The sequence below is a fragment of the Trichoplusia ni genome, chromosome 17 (genome assembly GCF_003590095.1).
Source record: "Trichoplusia ni isolate ovarian cell line Hi5 chromosome 17, tn1, whole genome shotgun sequence".
In the NCBI taxonomy this organism is placed as follows: Eukaryota; Metazoa; Arthropoda; class Insecta; order Lepidoptera; family Noctuidae; genus Trichoplusia; species Trichoplusia ni.
The window spans coordinates 8,368,341-8,392,477 of record NC_039494.1 but is presented as its reverse complement, the minus strand read 5'-3'; the positions used below and the strand labels follow the sequence as shown (position 1 = coordinate 8,392,477).

At 35.1% G+C, this 24,137-nt stretch overlaps 1 protein-coding gene across 1 annotated transcript in view; it reads right to left on the bottom strand.

Annotated features, from left to right (window-relative positions):
- LOC113502466 (anoctamin-4) overlaps positions 1–23,929 on the bottom strand; it is a 40,123-nt gene extending 16,194 nt beyond the window's left edge. The window contains exons 1-4 of the mRNA XM_026884045.1: positions 23,569–23,929; positions 5,097–5,373; positions 4,203–4,324; positions 3,752–3,901 (exon numbers count right to left, since the gene is read on the bottom strand). Coding sequence (XP_026739846.1) covers positions 3,752–3,901; positions 4,203–4,324; positions 5,097–5,367 — 543 coding nt within the window. The 5' untranslated portion in view covers positions 5,368–5,373; positions 23,569–23,929. The remainder of the gene's footprint in view (positions 1–3,751; positions 3,902–4,202; positions 4,325–5,096; positions 5,374–23,568) is intronic.
- Positions 23,930–24,137: the final 208 nt, after the last annotated feature.

The following is a 24,137-nucleotide window of genomic DNA, read 5'->3' as shown; positions in this document are numbered from 1 at the left end:
ATTTTTTTTGCAGTGTCCGTCTTGTAGATTTTTTTATAATAATGGATACATATTTTTTAATTTGTCCCACAAACATAAATTGACCAAATTACAGTGAATGAAACTTACGCGTGACGTCACGATTGAGTATAAATTTTACTCTATCGTTACGTCACAAGCCCCCTCTCCTAAACTTTAAAGCAGTTAATCTTTGTCAATTCTAGTTTTTCTGAAAAAGGAAAAATACGTGTCTCATACTCTTCAATTTTATTATCTAAAGGGACTAATGAGATTTTTTCTTTTTATACTCAGTCATCATCCCTATTGGGTTGAGGAGGTCAGTTAGGCAGTCGCTCCTTGTAAAACACTGGTACTTAGCTGAATCCAGTTGGACTGGAAGCCGACCCCAACATAGTTGGGAAAAGGCAAGGCTCTATCACAGTACTTACCACCCAAAACGGTCCAGTCCTGATTGCCCCAACTTTAATAGGCTTTTCACCGACCAACCCATATTTAATGGAACTTTGAGGAATATTGTTATTGTAAGAATTCATATTGTATTTAACACTAAAATTACTTCCTTAGATTTAAGTAGACCTGTTTAAAATATATGGGATCGGAAGATTGGTAGAGTTCTTTGGAAAAAGAGGTTTTTTTCGTCACGAATTGTCAATCATATTTTATAAGTAAGGAGTTTTTTTTAGGATAATTACGAAAATATGTAAGTAGGAACTTTAAAAGTAAACATTACACCCGTGAATTTTTTTTACGTTTATCATTCAGGTACAAAGAAACTGTAATTTTTTTTTTTGGAAATTCATTGAAAACCAAAAAAGTATTAATAAATTTCACGAATTTTAAATCGATCAAAGACAAAAAAGAAACTTATTGAAAACTAAACGATTCGTCACATCAAAAAGCAAAAATATTTTTACCCTAACCACACGTTGTTTGTCAACAAATAGTTAAACACAACTGAGAGTTACTTTGTATTTTAATTGATATTTTAACTATACCCGGTCATTATAAAGGAAAGTGCACACTAATTTGAACCCATATGCAACTGTGTTTATAGATATTTAACTTTCTAATTGGTTTTATGTCCATCGAAATAAGCTTTTAAAAACCTAGAATATTTGTGGTATTAAAACTTATAGAACAATAACATTTTTTTTTAAACGACTCCCGCAGTAAGGAATTTAATCCTTGTGTCGCGGGGGGCTTACAAACATACAAATCACATGCACAAAGACACCCAGACTCAGGAGAAGCATTCGTGGATCACACAAACGCTTGTCCTACGCGGGGATCGAACTCGCGACACGCGCACAGTGGGTTTGGCGTGGTGACCTAAATCACTCGGCGATCCATGCAGTCACACAATTCTAATATTAAATTAAAATTTTGCATTTAATTTTTAAACGATTTTTTTTTTGGTAAGGCGTGGAGGAATTGTTTATTTTCAGACTTACTGATTAAACATAAACCACTATGCTATCTATTTGTCACCCAATACATTTGTGACCGAAACAATCGTTGCTTTACCTATATTTTTATTTTTATTTGTTATATTAACAATCATATGATGCTATGACTATGACAACAATATGAAACTGTGATATATACAACTTGGCAACAAACTCAGAACTAACAGGACCACAGTTCATGAGTTTCGGCCTGGTGAGTCTATCACCAGGCCGAAACTCACGGACGGACTGATGGAAAAAACAATAGTACCTCAGTAATAGGGTTCCGTTTATTATTATTTATTTGGTTACAGAACCCTAAAAATAACGTTAAAAGCGTCCAGTACGCACATGACTTTATTTTTGCTCTATTTTGATAATCACGCGATTGAAATACTTCGGTTTGGGTCAAAACCATTAATCACCAAAATATTTACGCTTTCGTACTAATTGTTTACAAATAAAATTCCTTATTTTTCAAATTATTTTTTACATACATGCCAATGACCGCGACTTTGCCTTGGAATAGAAAAAATGTTATCTGTGATCTTAAACAATGTAATATAAGAAAATAAAGTGAAAAGATAACTTTGATAACTTCTTAGTTGCATAAACGCGGGTTCGATCCCCGTGTGACGTTTAATTTTGTTCCACTGTAAGTATTATTTGTTTTTATTTGAAATTAAAACTGTTAAAAGATGTTATTATTAAGCAATTGTATTTTATTTTAACGTAAGTGGAGACAAAAATAAAATAATGACAAAAATTGACCATTATAATATTACAAAAAAATAACATAATTATAACACTGAGTCAATGTCGTAATGGCTCAGTGGACAGACCCATCATGGCCATCATACATGGTTGGGGTTCAAAACCATTCACATCAATTACAAACGATTTGAAAAAAAACATATTACAGAGAAACAATATACGAAAGTAAATTCTAATTTAGAAAGTACACACATAACTTTGAAAAAGTCAGTTTGCCTGCGTCGGGAGCGAACCTGCACCTGGTGCATACAAGTCAGTATTGAACAAAGGCTCAATGCTTTCTTGACGTCAGTACCTGAATAATTTGTGGACTTTTATTATGAATATTTGAGATTTTATGTGTTGAAGAACGGAAGTTAATTGCTATGTTGTTTCATGCAAGTCAATGGTTATGTGTATCCCTCTAATGTTATAAACGCGACAGTTTGTATGTATGGTTGTTTGTTCCTCTTTCACGCAAAAATCACTGAACGGATTTAGACGAAAATTGGTATAAGAATAGTTTATAACTAGGATTAATACATAGGATAGTTTCTATTCCGATTTTATGTCCCCGTGGGATCATTTTCGATTTTTAGCGGACCCGCGAACAACAATTAATATTTAATAGTTTGTAAACCTTTGTCTTATTTTTATGTTACTTTTTTATTAATTAATTGATAATAATACAATGGTTTGTTATTTTGAGTATGTAATTTGACAAAATGGAACCGAAAGACCACGTTTTTTTAAAAAACAAAACGAAAATGAAAAAGTACCTTTTTGTCATCGAAGCTACCAAACGGCATGCTCTGAAACGAATAATAAACACAAAATAATAATATTGTTGTGAGAATTATTAATAATTTACGTTATAAAGACATTAAGATACTTTTCATCTTGTTTTTTAAATAAATACACAAATAACAGTAAAACATCACAAAAACCATAAAAGTTTTTTTTTTCTAAGTCTGTCTTTTGACAAAAATTTTTTTTTCAAGAACAAAAACGTAAAACCAAACTGCAAATAAAAACTACTAACTCAAATTTTATGAAAATTTTATGAGATTATAAGACAGCTAGTTTTTGTTAAATAAAAAATGAATCAACATAATCGGTTCATAAAGTTCGAAGTTACGAGGCAAGAGAAAAATATCTACGAATTGAGAACTTCCTCCTTCTCGAAGTCGGTTCAATTTTGAGAGTATACCTTAATTCTCGTATACTATAATTATAAAAACTATTCTTTTATAACTAACTTTCACCCAACGCCATGTAGTCTTAAATTAAACAAAGCTTGTATTATGAGTCTGATACCTCCTAATATAAATTTATTTAGATACACCCCGACATAGAAAAAATGATCGTGCTCATCACGAAAATATTCGTCCAAAGGGAATCGAACCCACGACCTCCGGTATAGCAGTCAGGGTCACCACTAGACCAATACGCCAGTCAACATAATGTCTAAAGTTGCATTTTTTAATAAGCTTTTAGAATAAAACTTTTGCCGTTCAGATTAGCAGAAAATTTAGGGTCAAAATCCAACTGACCTTATTAGCCGGGCTTTCCATAATATCAGCTAGGGATGTGCCAAAGGCTGATTCTGGTGCGAGACTGTCTGAAGACTTCCAAGGGCCTCTCTGATGCAACGGAGTACCAGGTAAAGCTGATTCGTGGCTCCGGCGACGAGGTTTTGTTACCTGCGAGGTAAAAAGGTTTACAATCCCTGATAATACACACAAACAAACACCTGAAAAATCATCTTTGGGAATCGCAGACTGTTTAAAACCCCTGACTTTAATTTACATGACAAATCATCTCTGGGGATACGAAGGCTGAGATGTAGTAGAATTTATACTGTTATTGGACTATTGGATTTCCATATCCCATTTTGTACTACAAAATTTTTCATTATTCTCATACAAAAATTTGTCAGTTTTTTCACGAGCACCTTAACAAATGAGGTTATAAGTGTATTCATACTTCCTTATATATCCTTACCGTATCATCCCCCCCGTCTGAGAAGCTTAGTTCTGTTCTAGTGGTGGAGGTTGAGCTGCTGAGTTCGCCCCACGCGTTATAGTTCGTGATGTTGGCTGTGGGAGGTTCCGAGCTAGTTCCATCTGAAAAATGAGACGAAAAAGTTTAGTAATTGAAATGTCTTTTAGGAACAAGACTTCCGCATGACCGACTTTAATCTTTGTGTCGGGTTTTAATAACATTCAAATCACATGCACAAAGACACCGTCCCAGACTTAGGACAAGCATTCGAGGATCACACAAATGCTTGTCCTACGCGGGGATCCAAACGCGACACGCGCTGTGTAGGTTTGGTGTGGTTACCTCAACCACTCGGCTATTCGTGACAAAAAACGTTAGCAATAATGAAAAATGTATATACGAGAGCTTAGTCTTTCGAAGCTCGCAAGGTCTGCAGATATTTGTCAATAGGAATGTCATTCTCAAATTGCTTATAACTTCAACGCACGCCGAGGGCAAGGCGTGGGGATATGGCGGAATAAAATGATTAAAAGCACCCCAGGACCCTTCAACTGTCGGAGCCAGAGTCACGAGATCGCTTGCGTATGCTTTTCTCTGACTAGAACCCAAATTTACCTTCCCAAAAATACTGTGGAAAGAATAATCAAGAAAGTTGTTGAATGCACTGCTAGCCGAGTAGTTGAGGTCACCAAACCAAACCCACTGTGGGCATCGTGTCGCGGGTTCGATCCCCGCATTGGACAAGCATTTGTGTGATCTAAGAATGCTTATTCTGAGTCTGGGTGTCTTTGTGCATGTGATTTGTATGTTTGTATCACCCCGCAATACAAGGAATTAAATTCCTTACGGCGGGAGTCGTTTTTTTTTAAATAAAATTAAATTTTAAAAACTAACCAGTCCTGAATCCTTCTTTCGTCTTCCCGTCATCACTATTCCTTCTAGAAGAATGTTCGCTATGACTAGTTTTCAATCTCTCGCTCTCATAACTTATAGTATCCAAAAGAGAATTGTGGCCAACTTTGTCCAACCTTTGGCCAACCTTTTTGCCAATATTCTCCAAGTTTTGCCCTATTTTGTCCAGTTTTTCGAACATTCTCGGCGCTTTGTAGTCCATGCGGGTTGTGACTTGCGTGATCGCTGGTTCCTCTATGTGAACATCCTCCATTTTTAACTGGAACCAGAAAAACATAACTTATATAAATAGCATTAGAGTTTATATTTCATAAACTACTCCCTACTTAATTACATCCCTCTTTCGCGGGGTTTCAAAAAATCTAGTCACTTGCACAAAGTCATTAAGACTCAGAATTATAGATTGTAGGAATTGCTTTATAGTGTGTATTTGTAAAAAACTCACGCACTCAATTAATGACACTGCATACATGTCACTTCAATATTAGTAAAACCCCCCCGCGAGACTAGTATTAAATTTATGTTTCCGTGTTTTTTTAAGTATTCTTTGGCGGGGTTTGCACATGCACAAAGACATCCAGACTCAGAACAAGCATTCGTTGATTACATTAGCATCTCCTCATTAGCCAGTCACTTTTGACTTTCGATAGATTTTTTGGCACCTTTAGTACCGTTTACCTGGCAAAGCCACCACGACCCAAACTCCATAATCGACCTTTGTTCCAACCTATGTTGCTCTCAACATAGATCCGCTGACAAATTTACAGCTTTTATAAAATAGCGTAGGTCTGGCTTCCACGGGCTCTTATCCAAGTCAAAATGATTTACGGAATCAAAAAGACATACCGATACATTTTAAAACAAAACATTTGACCTTTATTATACCTGGAACCAATTTTCTTGGAAATAGTTAAACAAATAGGCCACCCCGTGGGTCACACGGATAGCAGTTGAATTATTGAAACGATATCGATCGAACGAGTGCTACTGAAATCTAAACTGTACAACTTGTATCGGTATTTAGAACAAGTTGTGATTGGCTGTTCGATATTTCCTTGGTTGTTTCTGGGTGGGGTATTTTAGATGATTTTCCCATGTTTTCTATACACTTACTACATTTATTTGTTTGTCGTTCCGGTTGGATTTTTGCAACTCAATTTTGAGGCACTTCCCGATAAGCTAGCAGGCTGAAAAGGTAGCTTCAAACCAGACGACAATGCAAAATAATTTTATTGGAATAATAATAATTATTTGAGATTACATTCTGTTAGGAAATCGGAATTTGAATTTACGATATAAGGTTTTTTGTCTGTCCGTTCGTCCGTCTTGACCGCCTGTCCGTCTGCCTGTCCGTCCTACTGTCACCAGGCTGTTATTCATGGAACGTGATGTGTAGACTGTTGATTTTTGTGGATAATGTATTTCTGTTATAGGGCACAGATGTGGCGTATGAAAAATTAATAGATTTAGAAAATCTAAAGACCCACGTTTTTAACGTGGAGCCATTCAAATGACATCAAAATCGGTCCAGCAGATTTTATAGTTGTAAATTGCATTTTCATTGGGTTGAAGCTACCCTGAAAATTTCAGCCTGCTAGCTTATTGGGTAGCGCCTCAAAATTGAGTGGCAAAAATCCAACCGGAACGACAAACAAATAAGAAAAGTGAGTGTATAAAAAAATGGGAAAATAGATATTGTCCAATACAGACCTACTCAATACGCACACAAAATTTCATGAGAATCGGTCAAGCGGTTTCGGAGTTACAATTACGTATACCGTGACACGTGAAATTGTATATTTTAGATAGATGTACCTAGATATAATGTCTAGGTTACTATCGTAATGCCTAATAACAGATACAGCACGTTTCTACTAAATCCTATCATTATTTAGCTCTCGAATATCCGTTGGAACGTCATAATGTTCTATAATAACTCCATGCGGCTTAGTATGATAATCTAATATGTATTCTTACTTGATTTTGTAAATTAAACCATATTGCTTTGTAATAAGTGAGGAGATCGAAGTTATGTTTTCATACTCATCAGATTTGAAAAGAGATCTGTTTATAGATTTCCGAAAAATATTGGATGCGTGATTTTTCTTTTATCTCGTAAACAAAAAAGACAATTTATATTTTAATAAAAATAATTTTATTTATACTTATTCAAAATTATTTGGTTCACCGTACTTTCGTAAGACTTATTTTACTTTTTTATTTGTGGTCCCAGAATACTACTTAAAAATAATTATTAAATCTATAGGGGGAACATGGGACCGCGGTTCCGGTCCCTAAAGACGCACGACCCAAATGAAGGAGATACAGTGATTTCAAATCTCGTGTGACGTCACTTACCAGTTCACTCTTTGCTAGCAAGTGATGTTACGGGCCCCCACTGTGCTTTAGCATATAATCTTATACAGTTGTGGCATTTTTTGTGCTCCTGCATGAATTTATTTTTACAAATATTAATTATTATTTAATTCAATATATGCAACTCATTTTTTTTTTATCTTTTTCAAAACTTCTTTTTTTTTAATTATAAACCTTATGCAGGTTTATCATCAATTCCATTGAAATACTCTGGATTAGTTTACACTCTTTACTCGAGTTTTAAAATTGTCTGGACTTTAAAAAAGACTGCGACCCCTGAGTTTGTTTCGACATTTCTTCTCAGAGTAGTCAGCTAGGAAATGTCGGTTCCAGCGTTCTCATCTCAAAGGACATGTAAAAGTGGTAAAATATCCTATTTGCAGAATCTATGGTATGGTAATCTAGTTGGTAGTTACTTCTTTGAGCCGTTTGGGGTTGAAACTTTTGGGCCGTGGGGGCCGAGTGCCAAAACGCTTTTTAAAGACCTAGCAAAGCGTCTCGTTGACACTTCTCGTGACCCAGATCCTGGCTTTCACCTCGCTCAGAGGATTAGCATTGCCATTCAACGTAGCAATGCTGCCAGCCTTTTGGGCACACTCCCAGCCGGCAGCGATGCCGATGATTTTTTGATGCTTTGATTTAATTATTGTTTATGTTTTTTTTTTGTTTACAGCAAATTATTGTACTGTAAATTTAAAATTTAACTCTGTAAAATTGTAAATAAATGACTATCTCAATTTCAGAATGAATGATTTCATTTCATTTCACTACCATACATACCATCATCGTAAGTGCTTTAGATCTAAATTACTTTTTGATGATGTAATGAAATGAAAAAGTTCATTTTTTTTTTTGGTAAATCTGCCTATCTGACTAAACCGATTTATATAATTAGATTTAGTTAAAGTCTATTAATAAGTTGTAGAAAAACAAAGAGGCAGTCTCTTTATACTTGACAAATAATGTTTGAAGATAAAAACTATGGATTTTTAATCTCTGGTTAGAAGTCAACATAAAAACCGGTCTAAAATCAGATGGACTCGTGAAACTGAAGGTTTGGTACAAAAAGGTTTACGAAAAAAAATGCAAACGAAATGAGTCACCCTTCAAGTTTATAACGGGACCAACCTTTGCTTTACCTCGATTTTACTTACCTGACTTACCACGGAAACATAAAATCTTCTTAAATCCTATGTGTTAATCCTGATTCGAAAGTATCTGTGTGCCAAATTTCGTCTAAATCCGTTCAGCGGTTTTTGAAAGAGGAACAAACATCTATACATACTTATGTACAAACTTATCTATACATACTTATACTAAAATGTATAGTGATGTTATACATCTATATCTATATATACTAATATATAAAGCTGAAGAGTTTGTTTGTTTGAACGCGCTAATCTCAGGAATTACTGGTTCAAATTGAAAAAATATTTTTGTGTTGAATAGACCATTCATCGAGGAAGGTTTTAGGCTACAAACCATCACGCTGCGACTAATAGGAGCGAAGATACAATAGAAAATGTGGAAAAAAAACAGGGCAGGTATAAATCATAACGTACCACGCGGTAAACTTATCTTCTAACCACGCGGGCGAAGTCGCGGGCAACAGCTAGTTATTTATAAAACTTCAACGGTTTGGCGATGGACGGAAAGACGGATAGACAGGCGGAAAATAAAAAGTTTTTTTGAGATACAATTAAGTTTCTTTCGGGCACTTTTAAAACATTACAACAATAACGACCTAAATTCTTCTTACATTAATAGAAGGATAACTATACTATTTAAGTAAATTACGATTATTACAATTGTGACGTCATCCAAGGACTTGGAATCATGAATATTAAAGCCAAGTACCAAATAACAGACGGCTTATGTCCGAGTGATTTTAATATTCTGAATAAAGCGTCATTTGTATGGAAATTATATGAATTTTCTTCTTGTTAGACGTGGAGAGTTAGGAAATTGTTTTTGCTTGAGATCTGAAAAGTAATCTATACCAATATATAAAGCTGAAGAGTTTGTTTGTTTGAACGCGCTAATCTCAGGAACTACTGGTCCAAATTGAAAAAATATTTTTGTGTTGAATAGACCATTTATCGAGGAAGGCTTTAGGCTATAAACCATCACACTGCGACTAATAGGAGCGAAGATACAATGGAAAATGTGAAAAAAACAGGGCAGGTATAAATCATAACTTACATCTTCTACCCACGAGGATAAAGTCGCGGGCAACAGCTAGTTTAAAATATGTATGTATAATTATTATTCCACAACTTTCTCACAACGCCATCTAGTCACAAACTAAGAAAAGCTTGGGTTATGAGTACTAGACAACTGATAAACATACTTATATATTTTTAAATAAATACATACATAATATAGATAAATTACACCCAGGCACAGAACTAATGATAGTCTTCATCACGCAAATATTTGTCCTAGGTGAGAATCGAACCCACGACTGCCGATATAGCAGTCAGGGCCACTAACCACTATACCAAGAGGGCAGTCAGAATCGAGTTTTTTTGTTTTAATTTTCAAGCTATTTTAAAACTAGTCTGTCATCTGTATCTTGTCAATCGTCATGGTTCATTCTGTTGGTCTCTCTTTCTATTTTTTCTTGATGTTTTAACCTAACCTATTTTTAGAATGCTTAATGGACATCATTAATAGGCACTCATGACCTATTTCGTACGTAGAAAATGTTTTCATTGTGAAAGAGATTTGTTTAACACAATCATCACCATCCTAAAATTATGTTGGGGTCAGCTTCCAGTCTAACCGGATTCAGCTAAGTACCAGTGTTTTACAAGGAGCGACTGCCTATCTGACCTCCTCTACCCAGTTACCTGGGCAATGCAATAGCCTTTAGTAAGACTGGTGGTCAGACTTTCTAATTCTCAATTACCCGTAACGACTCACAACTTAACGTGCCTTCCGAAACACGGAGGAACTCATTATGACTCAATTCAAGTGGTCATCCACGGACCGACCGTTTTAAGCGTTGCTCAAACTTTTATCGACTAATTTGTGCAGTTGTAGCTTAAGTGGCAGCGAGTCATCACGTAGTCTCTCCTACCTTGAACCCACTTCAGAAAAAACCCGGTTATTAAACCCTCAAATCACTAAGTCATAATTAGTGACAGCTTTATTGCGATTTCACGATTTTTGTCATGTGATTTTCTTTCTGTCATGACACAACAATGTGTTTACTTTTTAGTTTAGCGTGCAACAATTTTGTTGACTTTTTTGGCATATGTTTTAAAATAAAATACTCATAATATACGGCTGAAGACATTAACTCGTGAAATATAGTTTACACAGGGGTCAATAATTTTTAAATGTAAACTTTTGGGCCAATAAAGAATTTGTATGTGTTTTATTTACACAGCAACACGATAGTTTGAATGAAAGATGAGAACTGTTTGATTGTCCTTCAAACCAATCAGAAAAATTAGGAAAAAATACATCAAACTCGAAAATATTTGACAAACCGACCAGCATTTACGATCAAACTTGTTACAAACAGTCAAACACACCAAGGCTACGTGTTTGAGTCAAACTTCCAACTAAAATCCATACGAGAGTAAAACCAAAATCTAAAAATTTGATCCAAAAATATTTGACCATTTCGGAAGCCCTGAAAAACGTGACGTAAATCTAACCAGTGTGAAAGTTTATTAAATGCACTTTGATCATAATGCCAGTTTAAAAAGATTGGCATGTAAAACAATCTCATTAATTTGTCAATGAAGCCAGACTTTTGGCTAGTTGCCAATCAAATGCTAAGGATTCGATTAAAATGGAGTATAACAGATCAAGACTGCACGATAGCCGTGTATTTGAGGTCACCACGCTAAACGCAGTGCACGCGACGCGTTCGGGTTTAGTCTCCGCGTCCTGAGTCTGGGTGTGTTTGTGCATGTCTCTTGAATGTATGTGGAATGTTTGACACAAGGATTAAAATCCTCTGTCAAAATTTCAACTGTCTGGCTATGGCAGTTCATAAAATACAGCCTCGTGACTGACGGATGCTCGGATCGTGTTGTTTTTGGTTCATCATCATCATCGCGGAATGACAGAAATTTGAAACATGGGAATCGTAAATAGTAAGGATTTCATATCTAAGAGAAAAGTGGATGAAGCAACAAGCATTTCCAGGAGGAGCAATGATGGGCATGTGTATCAGGCTAACTTATTGCCTATGCATATCAGAATTATCAGAAAATTACATACATATTTAAACAGTTGCTGGAATTTAGACCTGCAACTATGTGCATAATAATTCAATCTTTGAAACCCTAGTTCACATAAATATTTAGACCTTTGTTTAGTCCTAGCTAAAGCATTAGATTAAGTAACCTGTAATGGTAGATTAGTGAGATAATTAAATAAATAAATCAGCCTATCTCAGTCCACTGCTAGGGCCTCTAGGCCTCTCCTATAGAGCTCAGAGCTATCTCCGGCTACCCTTCAACAAATCCTTTGGTTTACTAAACCCTACGAAGCTTAGCATGCAAATGGTACATACAATCTACATATATATACATATGTATCCTGCACTGCTAAAGATCTCTGATTAAAAATACGCAAAGTCCAGTCGGTAAGATAGTGAACAGTTCTCCCTTTGAAGTTTAAACAATACGCATCTGTGTGTGAACGAGAAAATAAATAAACAATTGTATTTTATTGTCCATATGTTCCGTGTCAATGTAAATAGAATTGTTTAAATAGAGATGTGTGAGTCTGAGAAGGCAGTATTTAAAAAAGTATTTATTTTTGGAATTGAGTCTTTGACAAAGAAAAACTATGACGACCTCCGTGGTCGAGTGGCGTACGCACCGGTTTTAAGGTGTCGCTAGCTCTGAGATCCCGGGTTCGATCCCCGGTCGGGTCAATGTAAAAAAAAACACATTTCTACATTGTCTCGGGTGTGGGTGTTTGTGGTACCTTCGTTGTACCTAAATTCCATAACACAAGTGCTTTAGCAACTTACTTTGGGTTGGGTGTACAGACAGGTTTCCGAAAAATAGTAGATAAGTATTTTTTGCTTCATTTCGTAAAAAAAAATTAAGAGGATACAGTGTTTTCAAATCTCGTGTGACGTCACTTACTAGTACGCTTTTTGCTAGCTAGTGACGTTTCTAGCCTCCACTACCATACAATTTATCATCTTAAGTGCTAATAATGTGATCAAATGAAAAAAGCGTATTCAATGTTTTTAAAAGCTTAAAACTACATTATGTTTACTCAATTTATAAAGTCGTTAGATCTTCTATCTATTAGTAAACAACAATTAATACTAGGTTAAAGTTTATCGTTAATTATAATCTTTACTTAATGATTAACTAGCACCGTCTTACGGTTTCACTCGTCCAATTCCAATACTATTTTATACTGACGATTAGATTTTAAATAAAAAACTGGTTAAGTTCGATTCGCATTCGCGGCAGTAAGCGTTCCGTACAAATAAACCAAAAAAATACTTTAAGTAAAAAAAAGAGTTTTCTCTCTTATCGACACCTGACTAGCTATACCTATAGAGATACAGCCTTCTTGCAAAAAGACGTACAGTAGAACAGACAGCCTATAATTTTCCTTTCGTTACGGAACCCTAATAATCAGTCAATTGCTATCGAGACTCGCAACACTAAGGGTTCTGTAAAATTTTGTTAAATAAAACTAAATTACAAATGAAAATTGTCTCCCACCAAATTCAAGACTGCACCAATAGTTGCTTCACGTCGTTAAAGTGGCAACAGATAAATTATCCATGCAAATTTCTACAGTTACTGGATTGACAGACAATTAGCGGAACCATAATTATAGGATTTCGTTTTTACTTTTTGCTACGCAACCCTAAAAACATTTTCTATACCATACCAAATTAAATGACTACTTTTCAGTCTAATAAACCATCTGAAAACCCGAATGACCTGAAAGATATAATATACAGTAGAGATAACGTGTATTGAAGCATAATTGTTGTGGGAGCTCAACTTAAACTGGTTGGTCGTCGAAGGTGGTCACGCAACCTGTTATTAGAGGCACACGTTGATTTCCGATTGTTAATAGGTAATCACGCTTTTTATAATGTATGGGAAAAGCAGACTTGTCTGTTGGTCTAGTGGTTAGCAGCCCTGACTGGTATACTGAAAGGAGTGAGTTCGATTCACGCCTAGGATTATTTGTGTAATGAGCATGATAATTTGTTTTGTGTCTGAGTGCAATAGTGAGGGCATCTGACTAAGTTTTAATAATATACATCTGTATAGTAGGCCGGACAGATTAACAAAAAAATATAGAATAAACAATTTTTATTTTCATCAAAAAGTAAGAAAAATAAAAAATGCTTAAGTCTGATAGCCATAAACATCACTTGCTAGTAAAAAGCGTACTGGTAAGTGACGTCACACGACACTTAAAATCACTGTAGCCCCTTCATTTTTCGTTCGCGAGACAAAAGAAAAAATACGCATCCAATACATTTTGGAAATCTTTTTTGACAGACAAAACAGTTTATTTTTGACAAATACCCTATTTATCTATCTATGTATGTATTTAGAAATATATAAGTATGTTTATCAGTTGTCCAGTAGGACGGTCTACTCATAATACAAGCTTTGCTTAGTTTGAGACTAGATGGCGTTGTGTGAAAGTTGTGGACAGACTTCCCTTATAATTGCCATGACCTAGAATACTGAATCGTCTGTCCGTGCCGCTTTTATAGTCTTAAGGGATTAAGAATTAAATTAAGTGGGTCTATTCGACAACACACTTGTTCCACATTCATCTCTAAGAAGCGAATTATTTTTATGAATCAAGTTTATTTTTCCCACGTTTTTATACACTCACTTTCTTGTTCGTATCTTTGTTTGCCGTTCCGGTTAGATTTTTGTAACTCAATTTTGAGGCACTTCCCGATAAGCTAGCAGGCTGAAATTTTCAGACTAGAGTCAAACTTGATGACAATGCAATTTACAACTAAAACAACGGCAGGACCGATTTTGATAAAATTTTAATGGAGTGACATTTAAAAACGTGGGTATTTTGATTATTTAAGCTATTATTTTTTTAAGTACCTACCTATATTTAATTTTAGTGTAATTAATAATCATTGCGTCATCATCGTTTTCACACGTTATTTTAGAAATCTATTGCAAGAATATTTGTGCCTTAACTTAAACAATATAACTGAATAACAATTATTCAATACCGAATCAATAATAGCGAAATTAACGTAAGAGGTCAAGTTATGTTGGTCGATAAATAAAATCGACTTTTAACCTTGATGGTTAAAGTACAGGTTAGTGCGTTAAAAATTAACCTAATGCAGTTAAATTCTAGTTAAATAGTTATTCCTTTTAACTTATTGGAATTTATCGAGTTAACCTATTCGATGTCGTGGTGGCCTCGTGGATAAGTTATACCGGCATAACTGAATCGATCACAGGTTAAGCTACGCTTGACGTGGTTGGTCTGTAGATGGGTGAACATCTTTGTCATAAAAAGTTCCTCCGCGTTTCGGAAGGCACGTTGTATTGTGGGTCCCGGCTGTTATTCCTACATCTTTGACAGTCGTTACAGGTAGTCAGAAGCTTGAAAGTCTGACAACCAGTCTAACCAACTGGGTTGAGGAGGTCAGATAGAAGCTCCTTGTAAAACACTGGTACTTAGCTGAATAATACTCAATACTCAATATTTTTATTGCACTCCATATGCAGAAAAGGTGTTTCATAATATGAGTAAAGTACACTATGAACCCTGTAGGGCACGGCAATGTAGAAGAGAGGAGGAATCCAGTTAGACTGGACGCCGACCCCAACATAGTTGGGAAAAATCTAGGGTGATGATGATGATGATGGTGGCCTTGTGGTTATATCTATGGATTTGTATGCACGTGGTATAGGTTCGATCCCAACGCAGACAAAGTACTGATGTGACTTTTTCAAAGTTATACTTTCTTAATTATTCTAAGACACCACTGACAAACGGTGAAGGAAAGCATCGTGATAAAACCTGGATTACAAATACTTGAATCTGAAATCGCCCGCAGTGAGCTAGCGTGGTGATCAATGCTCAAACCTTCCCTATACGGGAAGAGGCCTGTGCCTAGCAGTGGGACGTATATAGGCTGGTATTTTATTATTTAAAACTATTTTCAGATACAATATAATCACGAGCTGTCATTATACAAAAAAAAAAAACGGAAATTTCTGTTTTTTTAAAAACGGCTCCCGAACTAAGGAATTTACTCCTTGTGTCGCGGGGGGTTTACAAACATACAACTCACATGCCCAAAGACACCCAGACTCAGAACAAGCATTCGTGGATCACACAAATGCTTGTCCTATGCGGGGATCGAACCCGCGACACGTCGCGCTCAGTGGGTTTGGCGTGGTGATCTCAACCACTCGGCTATCATCATCATCATCATCATCATCTCAGCCCATAGCAGTCCACTGCTGGACGTAGGCCTCTCCACAATTTCTCCAGCGCGACCGGTTCGTTGCCACCTGCATCCAACGGAACCCAGCGGTTTTCACCAGGTCGTCGGTCCACCTGGCAGGTGGCCGTCCCACGCTGCTCTTGGGACCACTCGGCTATCCGTGCAGTCAAATTAATTTAGGGGCAACCTGTTTCGGTAATAAATACATTTGAGGATGACAAATATGGAATTTTCGTATTACAGTTTCGCGAAGTTTAATATCAAAATATAACCTCAATGGTCGATAAAAATGCGTTTTTTACAATTTCCGTACATGAATGCCATTGTTTCAAATATTACGAGATTCAATCTTAAACTACACGTTGCTGTGTTTGTTTCAAAACATAATAGAAATTCTTAACTACTGTAAATATTATGAGATGTAAAACCGTGCGGTTATAGGGCTTGCACGTTTCAATCGGTAAAAGTTATACAGGGTGTCCCAAAACTCAAGAGATTTTTTTTTTCCTTTCATTAATTTATAGTTGCGATTAATAGCATCGTTAATGAAGATCCCGTAATTAAAAAAATCACAGCGAAATTGTTACATTCGTGATCACAGGACTTGAAAATGCGACGAGGGATGTCGAATTTCAACTTTTTAAATGTCTCTTATCGCTGAACTGAGTGATATGGATTTTTTTATTTTTTTCCCTGATCTGTTATCACTTGACCTTTCATGCGGTCTCAGATTATCGTTGAGTTTTGGGACACCCTGTATAAGTCGCCCACCGCTAGACAAAAATATCGTTCCATTTAGAAAGATGCCTCTTGTCAGATACCTTGTTAACAAGATAAATTAAAGAAATCCCCGACAATAACCACCAATTTTCTCATTCAACAAAGCTAAGAACTCTCTTGATAAAGTCATCAATATTCTATTCCAGTGCGCTTTCATTTGAGTCTATTTTCAGACATTCGTTTATTCTTGCCCACTTTAAACGGCTAAATAGATTTTAATTAAACATGTCTAATAACATACGCACGTAATTCACCTCTAATACCAACAGATGGAATTGCAATTTCTTAATCATTTCGGGAGCTATGATGCCACAGACAGACGTGCGTAAAAATGTTACTACTATCCCTCTTCCACTAATATTATAAAGGCGAAAGTTTGTGAGTGCGATTGTTTGTTACTTCTTCACGTCAAAACGGCTGAACCGATTTTAATGAATTCGGTATGGAGTAAGCTGACGCCCTGGATTAACACATAGGCTACGTTTTAATACGAGAACCTAACCAGGCAGATAAAGTCGCGGTTAACAGCTAGTTTAATTATAAACGCGAAAGTTTGTATGTATGTATGCTTCCTCTTTCCCCCAAAACCACTGACCAGATTTAGACGAAACTTGGTACACAGATAGTTTATAACCAGGATTATCACATTGGACAGTTTTTATCTCAAATTTTATGTTCCCTTGAGATTATTTCCGATTTGTAGCGAACGGGCTCGCGGGCAACAGCTAGAAGTACAAAATTATTTAGAGTCAGTACCTACTTCTGTCTTCTCCATTCTAAATACTAATAATTAAATAAATATACTTCAGACAAAAATTATCATTGTTAAATAAGGCCATGACTTTGCAAGCAAGGTTATGAGTAAAAACCAGTATTTTCGTAAGTATTTTAACTATTATGTAAATTAATTATAGGTATCCGTATTTGAAAACTTAATTATAAAGATTAAGATATATGACTTTTTATCTATTGTTATCTAAAAAAAGCCTCTGTAAAATTTGTTTTGTGATATGCGTACAGGGTATAGTCGTAAACAAAAGTGTTAAAAATAATATTGGCATCATTTTGTTTAACTTGTAAAAAACAATAAATTAGTCAGTTAGTTAAAATAAGAAAAAAATAAATTTTGAAACAAAAGCAAAATAACAGCAACATTTTTATTGTTGTTTTTTTCTTCGATTTTGAGATTTGCATTGATTTCGCTATTTAGTTAATACCGTTTGAGTATTTGGTTCGATTTCCGCATAGGACAAACGCTTGCCTGATGTATGAATGCTTGTCTTGAGTCTGGCTGTCTTTGTGAATGTGATTTTCATGTTTCTGAAAACCCCGCACTTGAATGTTTGTGAAACCCGCACCACGAGATAAAATCAATATTGCAGGAGTCTTTAAAAAATAAACAAAAAGGGATACGATTTTTGAAACAAAACTATTTTCAAAATATAAATATTTTCAGTGCAAGCGAATTATAAAATTCAAAATGTATCTGTGTCACCAAAGCAGCTTGTATATTCATGTTTACCATTAACAAAAACAGTTTAAAAATACATAAAACATATGTTAACGAAACCTTCTTTTCAAAGTGAAACCTGATTCAAGATCCTTAGTGAAACCTCTTTCGAACCTGGGATTTGACAAGCAGTCCGCTATAAAAGACGGAGCGCCCTTAGCAACGCTGCAACGCTCTCTCTCCGGTGTCAGCTGGCTTCGCTGGATCATCTCTGTGACCTTCGTTGTATTTATTCAGCATAGCAGTCATATTGTTATTTCGATAATTGTCATTCATATTCCTTTGCAGTAATTAGAGTTTGATGTATTAACTTTAAGTTATGTTTGTAATGATTTGGTTAAATTGTTTGTGACGTAACCGTGCTTTCTTTTTAAAAACCTGTCCTCACTTCTGGTTTCTAAGACATATTTATATTCTACTTTTGTTCTAAAGCGTACCCAAATGAGGTTTTCCTTGTGACATAAGACGCATGTGCTAATATAATATATACTCATACAAACAGGTAAATTTGAGTTTTTGCGAGTTGAGAGACGATCGAAAATTGTATATTGCTATGTAAATGTTTTTGTGTATATTTCATAGTTTGTAGAACTTTGTCTACGTTTGTTGTAGTTTCTAACATACTAGCTGTTGCCCGCGACTTCGTTCGCGTGGTTAGAAGATATAAGTTATGATTGTACCATTGAATTCACCAAAATTGTGACAGTTAGAAGACAGTATCTCTTTACAGGCAGTATTTTATATAATAGAATAAACTCAAAATTAAATATTTATCCCCTAAATTCACATAAATGTAAAATTTTAATTAATGATTGGGTAATTACCCAAAATTATGAAGATGTAGAAAATATCGTTAAGGTTTAGAATTAAGAAGAATTTGTCTCATTCAATTCTGTATCACTACTTTTTGTTCCAATAAATGATTTAGATTTAGAAATGATTTAGATTTATACCTGCCCTGTTCTTTCCACATTTTCCATTGTATCTTCGCTCCTATTGGTCGCAGCCTGATAGTATATAGCCTAAAACCTTTCTCGAAGAATGGTCTGTTCAACACAAAAATAATTTTTCAATTTGAACCAGTAGTTCCTGAGATTAGCGCGTTCAAACAAACAAACAAACAAATTCTTCAGCTTTATATATTAGTGTAGATGATATCTTCCCAACGATTTGGTGCAAACTGTTATGTTGAGCATTATCTCATAATCCTACTAATTTCTGAATCAGATGTACGGATGTTTGTTCCTCTTACACTCAAAAACCACTGAACAGATTTAGACGAAACTTGGTACACCGATAGTTTATAACCAGGATTAACGAAGACGATAGTTTTTATCTCGATTTTATGTTCACGTGACATCAATTTCGACTTTTAGCAGCGAAGCGGGCAACAGCTATTTAAATATTTAAAGAGACATGTTTTCATCATGTTTAAATATGGCTTAGACGCAACCCTATGGAAAACACGAGCATTTCAAGTGTTTGGCAAAATGAATTCTCGTTGTATGTATAATTTTGCAGTACAATGAAAAACATCAAATTATTGTGTCGTATAATTGGACATAGTTGCAAAAAAAACATTGAAATCACAGAGAAAATGTCTGAGGCTGTTACTATGAAAGATGAACAGAAGTATCTCTGTTTATCACTCATTTATCTTTACTAATATCTATATCTATACTTCTACACTAATATACTTGCTGTTGCCCGCGACTTCGTCCGCGTGGTTAGAAGATATAAGTTAGGAATTTTTGAACGGAAACCCTCGAATATGAATAATTTTTCCACATTTTCCATTGTATCTTTGCTCCTAGTAGTCGCAGCGTGATAGTATATAGCCTAGAACCTTCCTCAATGAATATTATGGTCTTTTCAACGCAAAAATAATATTTCAATTTGAACCAGTAGTTCCAGAGATTAGCGCGTTAGCGTTAGACTAGAAATGGAATAATAATAATACTTCACAACTTACACACAACGCCATCTAGTCTCAAACTAAGCAGAGCTTGTATTATGAGTACTAGACAACTGATAAACATACTTATATAGTTCTAAATACATACATAATATAGATAAATTACACCCAGACACAGAACAAATGATCGTGCTCATCACACAAACATTTGTCTTGGGTGGGAATCGGACCCACGACCTCCGGTATAGCAGTCAGGGTCACTAACCACTAAACCAACAGGCCAGTACAGTAATAGTTTCAAATTTAATCCAATTATCATTTATTTATAGGCCATTGTAAATAGCAGAATTGGGGCCCTGTTCTTAAATGGATTTTAGATTCCAGGTTTTCTCACGATGGTTTCTTTCACCGTTTGTCAGTGGTGTCTAACAATTAAGAAAGCACATATAATTTTTACTTTGCTTTGTGATAGAATCTGCACCTCGCTTGTACAAATACAATATGAAAATGTTGTTTTTAAAACGTCATAATACGGTGGCATAGTAACTTTGTCGTTATTGTGACAATAAAGTAAGGTTTTATATACAATGTGATTCTTTGTGGTCAGTGTAACACGTAACTTAAATGTGACGTAACGAAATTGTTTTTTGCTTAACGGACTTTGTGAACATGATATTTTGACTGGTTAGCTGTTGATAGCCGAGTGGTTGAGGTGTGCGTCGCGATGCGTAGATTCGATACTTGCGTAAGACAAGCGTTTGTGTGATAAACGAATTCTTGTTTTCAGTCTGGGTGTCTTTGGAAATATGACATCTAATAATATCATTTGACTATAGAAGCTGTCATTTTCATTATTTCAAAGCGTTTTGTAACAGTGCTATTTTAATTCCAATTTTTCTACTAATATTATAAGAGTGAAAGTTTGTTTGGACAGGTAAATGTTCGTTACATTTTCACGCAAAAACCACTTAACGCATTTCGACCGAATTTAATACACAGATAGTTTATAACTAGGATTACCACATAGGATAGTTTTACCCCGATTGATCGATCCCGTGGTATCATTTTTGGATATGTATCGGGTGAAGCCGCTAGCAACAGTTTAGCAAAATAAAATATGTCTAGAAGTATTGTGAATGAACTATACTTATTCAATATTATTGTAACTATTGCGATAACAAATTCTTTCAATAACATTTGATAGCTAAAGATTTCTATAAACTATTTTATTTCACGCCAAAACTACAGATCGGATTGTCATGGCAATTACATATTGAAAATGTGTTTATAATGGTGTCTGTATTGTAGATTCTAATTTATAGATTTTTCTGTAAAATATTGAAACACTAGTTTTTCGCCCGCGTCGATGTCGGTTGTATCGCGTGTCCAAGAGAACTCTTCAAAAGTCCGGGATAAAAACTATCCTATGTCCTTTCTCAAGGTCAACTCTATGTCTGTACCAAATTTCATTAAAATCAGTTCAGTGGTTTAGACGTGAAAGCGTAACAGACAGACAAACAGACAGACAGACAGACAGACAGAGCTACTTCCACATTTATAATATTAAATAGTAGGGATTTAGTTTTTCTAGTTTCGTACCTAAAGGGTAAAAACAACACTATATTATGGAAGTACTGCTGACTGCATGTCCGACTGTCATTAGGCTGTATCTCATTAACCTTTATGGTTGGATAGATGAAATTTTAGGATGGAATGATGGAAAAAATAAAGGTCGAGGTTAAGCTAATTTTGTGACGGTTATAAAGTTGAGTGGCAGAAAAGTTAACGGTTACCCATCCGCAAAATATTTGAGACTAAAATGAATTGTTTTTCTTTTCCGTATTTGTACGGAACTCAATGTTTTTTTGTTTCAATATATTATTGTTTTTTTTGTAAAAAGTTTTTTATATATTTGCAATATTTAAATGAAACCACTGCTTACCCACGATATAATTATAATTACACGTGGGATAAATATCTTATATTAGAGAAATATGAACTTCCAAGGTCAAAGGGCTAAGGTCAAATTAATTACTTTAATTATCTCTACTTCAATAACTATTAATTAATTAACTAATATGGTTTAACTGCAACTGCAGTAGTTGATCGATCACAGGCTAACATGAAGCCGGCTTAGTTATAGGGTTTATTTTTAGGTCATCATCATCATCATCCACAGCCTTTGTCTTGTTTATTTCCTTTTTTTTTTAATAAACGACTCCCGCAGTATGGAATTTAATCCTTGTGTAACGGGGGGTTTAACAAACATTCAAGTCACATGCACAAAGACAGCCAGACTCAGGACAATCATTCGTGGATCACACAAATGCTTGTCCTACCCGGGGATCGAAACCGCGACACGTCGCGCTCTGTGGGTTTGGCGTGGTGACCTCAACCAGTCGGCTATCCGTGCAGTCTTTACCCTTTAGGTCATCATCATCATCGTCATCATCATCACCCATAGCCTTTGTCCTCATACTGCTGAGCACAGGCCTATCTCGTGCCAATTTCCACGGTCCTGTGCCAGCCTCATCCAGACTCGACCCGAGACCTTTACTATATCATCGACCTATCTTGCTCTCTAAATAACATTGATAGATTTGAACCTGTTACCTTGTGTATCTGTCATTGAACTCACGCAAAGTTAAGATAACTCTGAATCTTGATTTTTATCTCTATCGAATTCATTCATCTTTAACAAACCCGATTATAGATGTTAAAATAAGTTAGTTTTATATTTTAATATATTCCTTCCAAACAAAATGTTTTGACAAGCAAATCACTTTCCCAGTTACGTCGCTGAAGTTACGGAGTTAACCAAAAAAATCTTATAATAAAAAAATGGGTCAAACTGCAAGGCTCAATTAGACAAAAATATCAAAATTACTTAGTTAACAAGCATCTCAACAGCTCAAGAGCTCGCAAGAGTTTTGTTTCTAACACACGCTACCTTAGTCAAAAAACGCTTTAGCCAAATTGCTCCTCTGTTTTATACCCCAGAACACACGGTCTAAACATCCCGAGACCGATTGCACTCAAGTTAACATTGAGTCCCACTTAATAATAATTTAACAGTTAGAAGGATAAAGGCCTTGTAAGATATAGACTGATTTATAAATTGTTGAACTATAGATTCATAAAAATACTTAATTTTGTTTGGATAGTTCGTGTATGTGACTGCGGTAGACTAAATAAATTCCTTGGACGGAAAGAGGTTTTTAAAACCGTAAAATAAGTATTTAATTAGCCTTGAATAGAAAATGCTGGACCAAGAATTCTCTTTGTTTTTTGCTCCTCAGTTTCTTGTACTCTATACAAAGAATTAATTGACAATGACTTTGACCCATTGAAAGCGGAAATTATAGATTTCCCGACGTCAAGTTTTTCACTGATTTATTAATGAAACCAAAACAAGTCTTACCTTGTAATTTAATAATCACACAACACAACACTAATCACCACACTTGAATCCACAAATTAATCACCACATTTAATTTACTTTTAAAAACTGTTATTAAAATATAAAACAACATTTCTCTATGATTATTCTCGCGCCATGACAGTTACGCGCGCTTCCGCCGGCGTTCGATTTTCAAATAAACTATCCAAGATGGCCGACTGAATGACAACGTAATTGCTAGTGATGGAGTAAAGGAAAATATATCGATAACTGATATTCATTCAATTTTTATTGTGTTATAGTTTTTATTAGTATTTTTATGAGATTTTCCTATGCGTTATAAATATAACTAGTTTGTTTGAGCTATAAAAGCTTGGCATTGTTTTTACTACATCACAATATTAGATATTTTTTTTTCTTCAAACTTACGTTATATTTGATTTGGTAATCTTTATTGTTGTTTTACATTGGTTTTTACTCGCGTTTTTTCTTAAATGAGTTTTTAGACAAAAAACACACCAAGATTGTTTGCCTGTTTTAAGTAAGTTAAAAAATAGAGTTTAATCTAGTTGAGGTATACACACTTATCA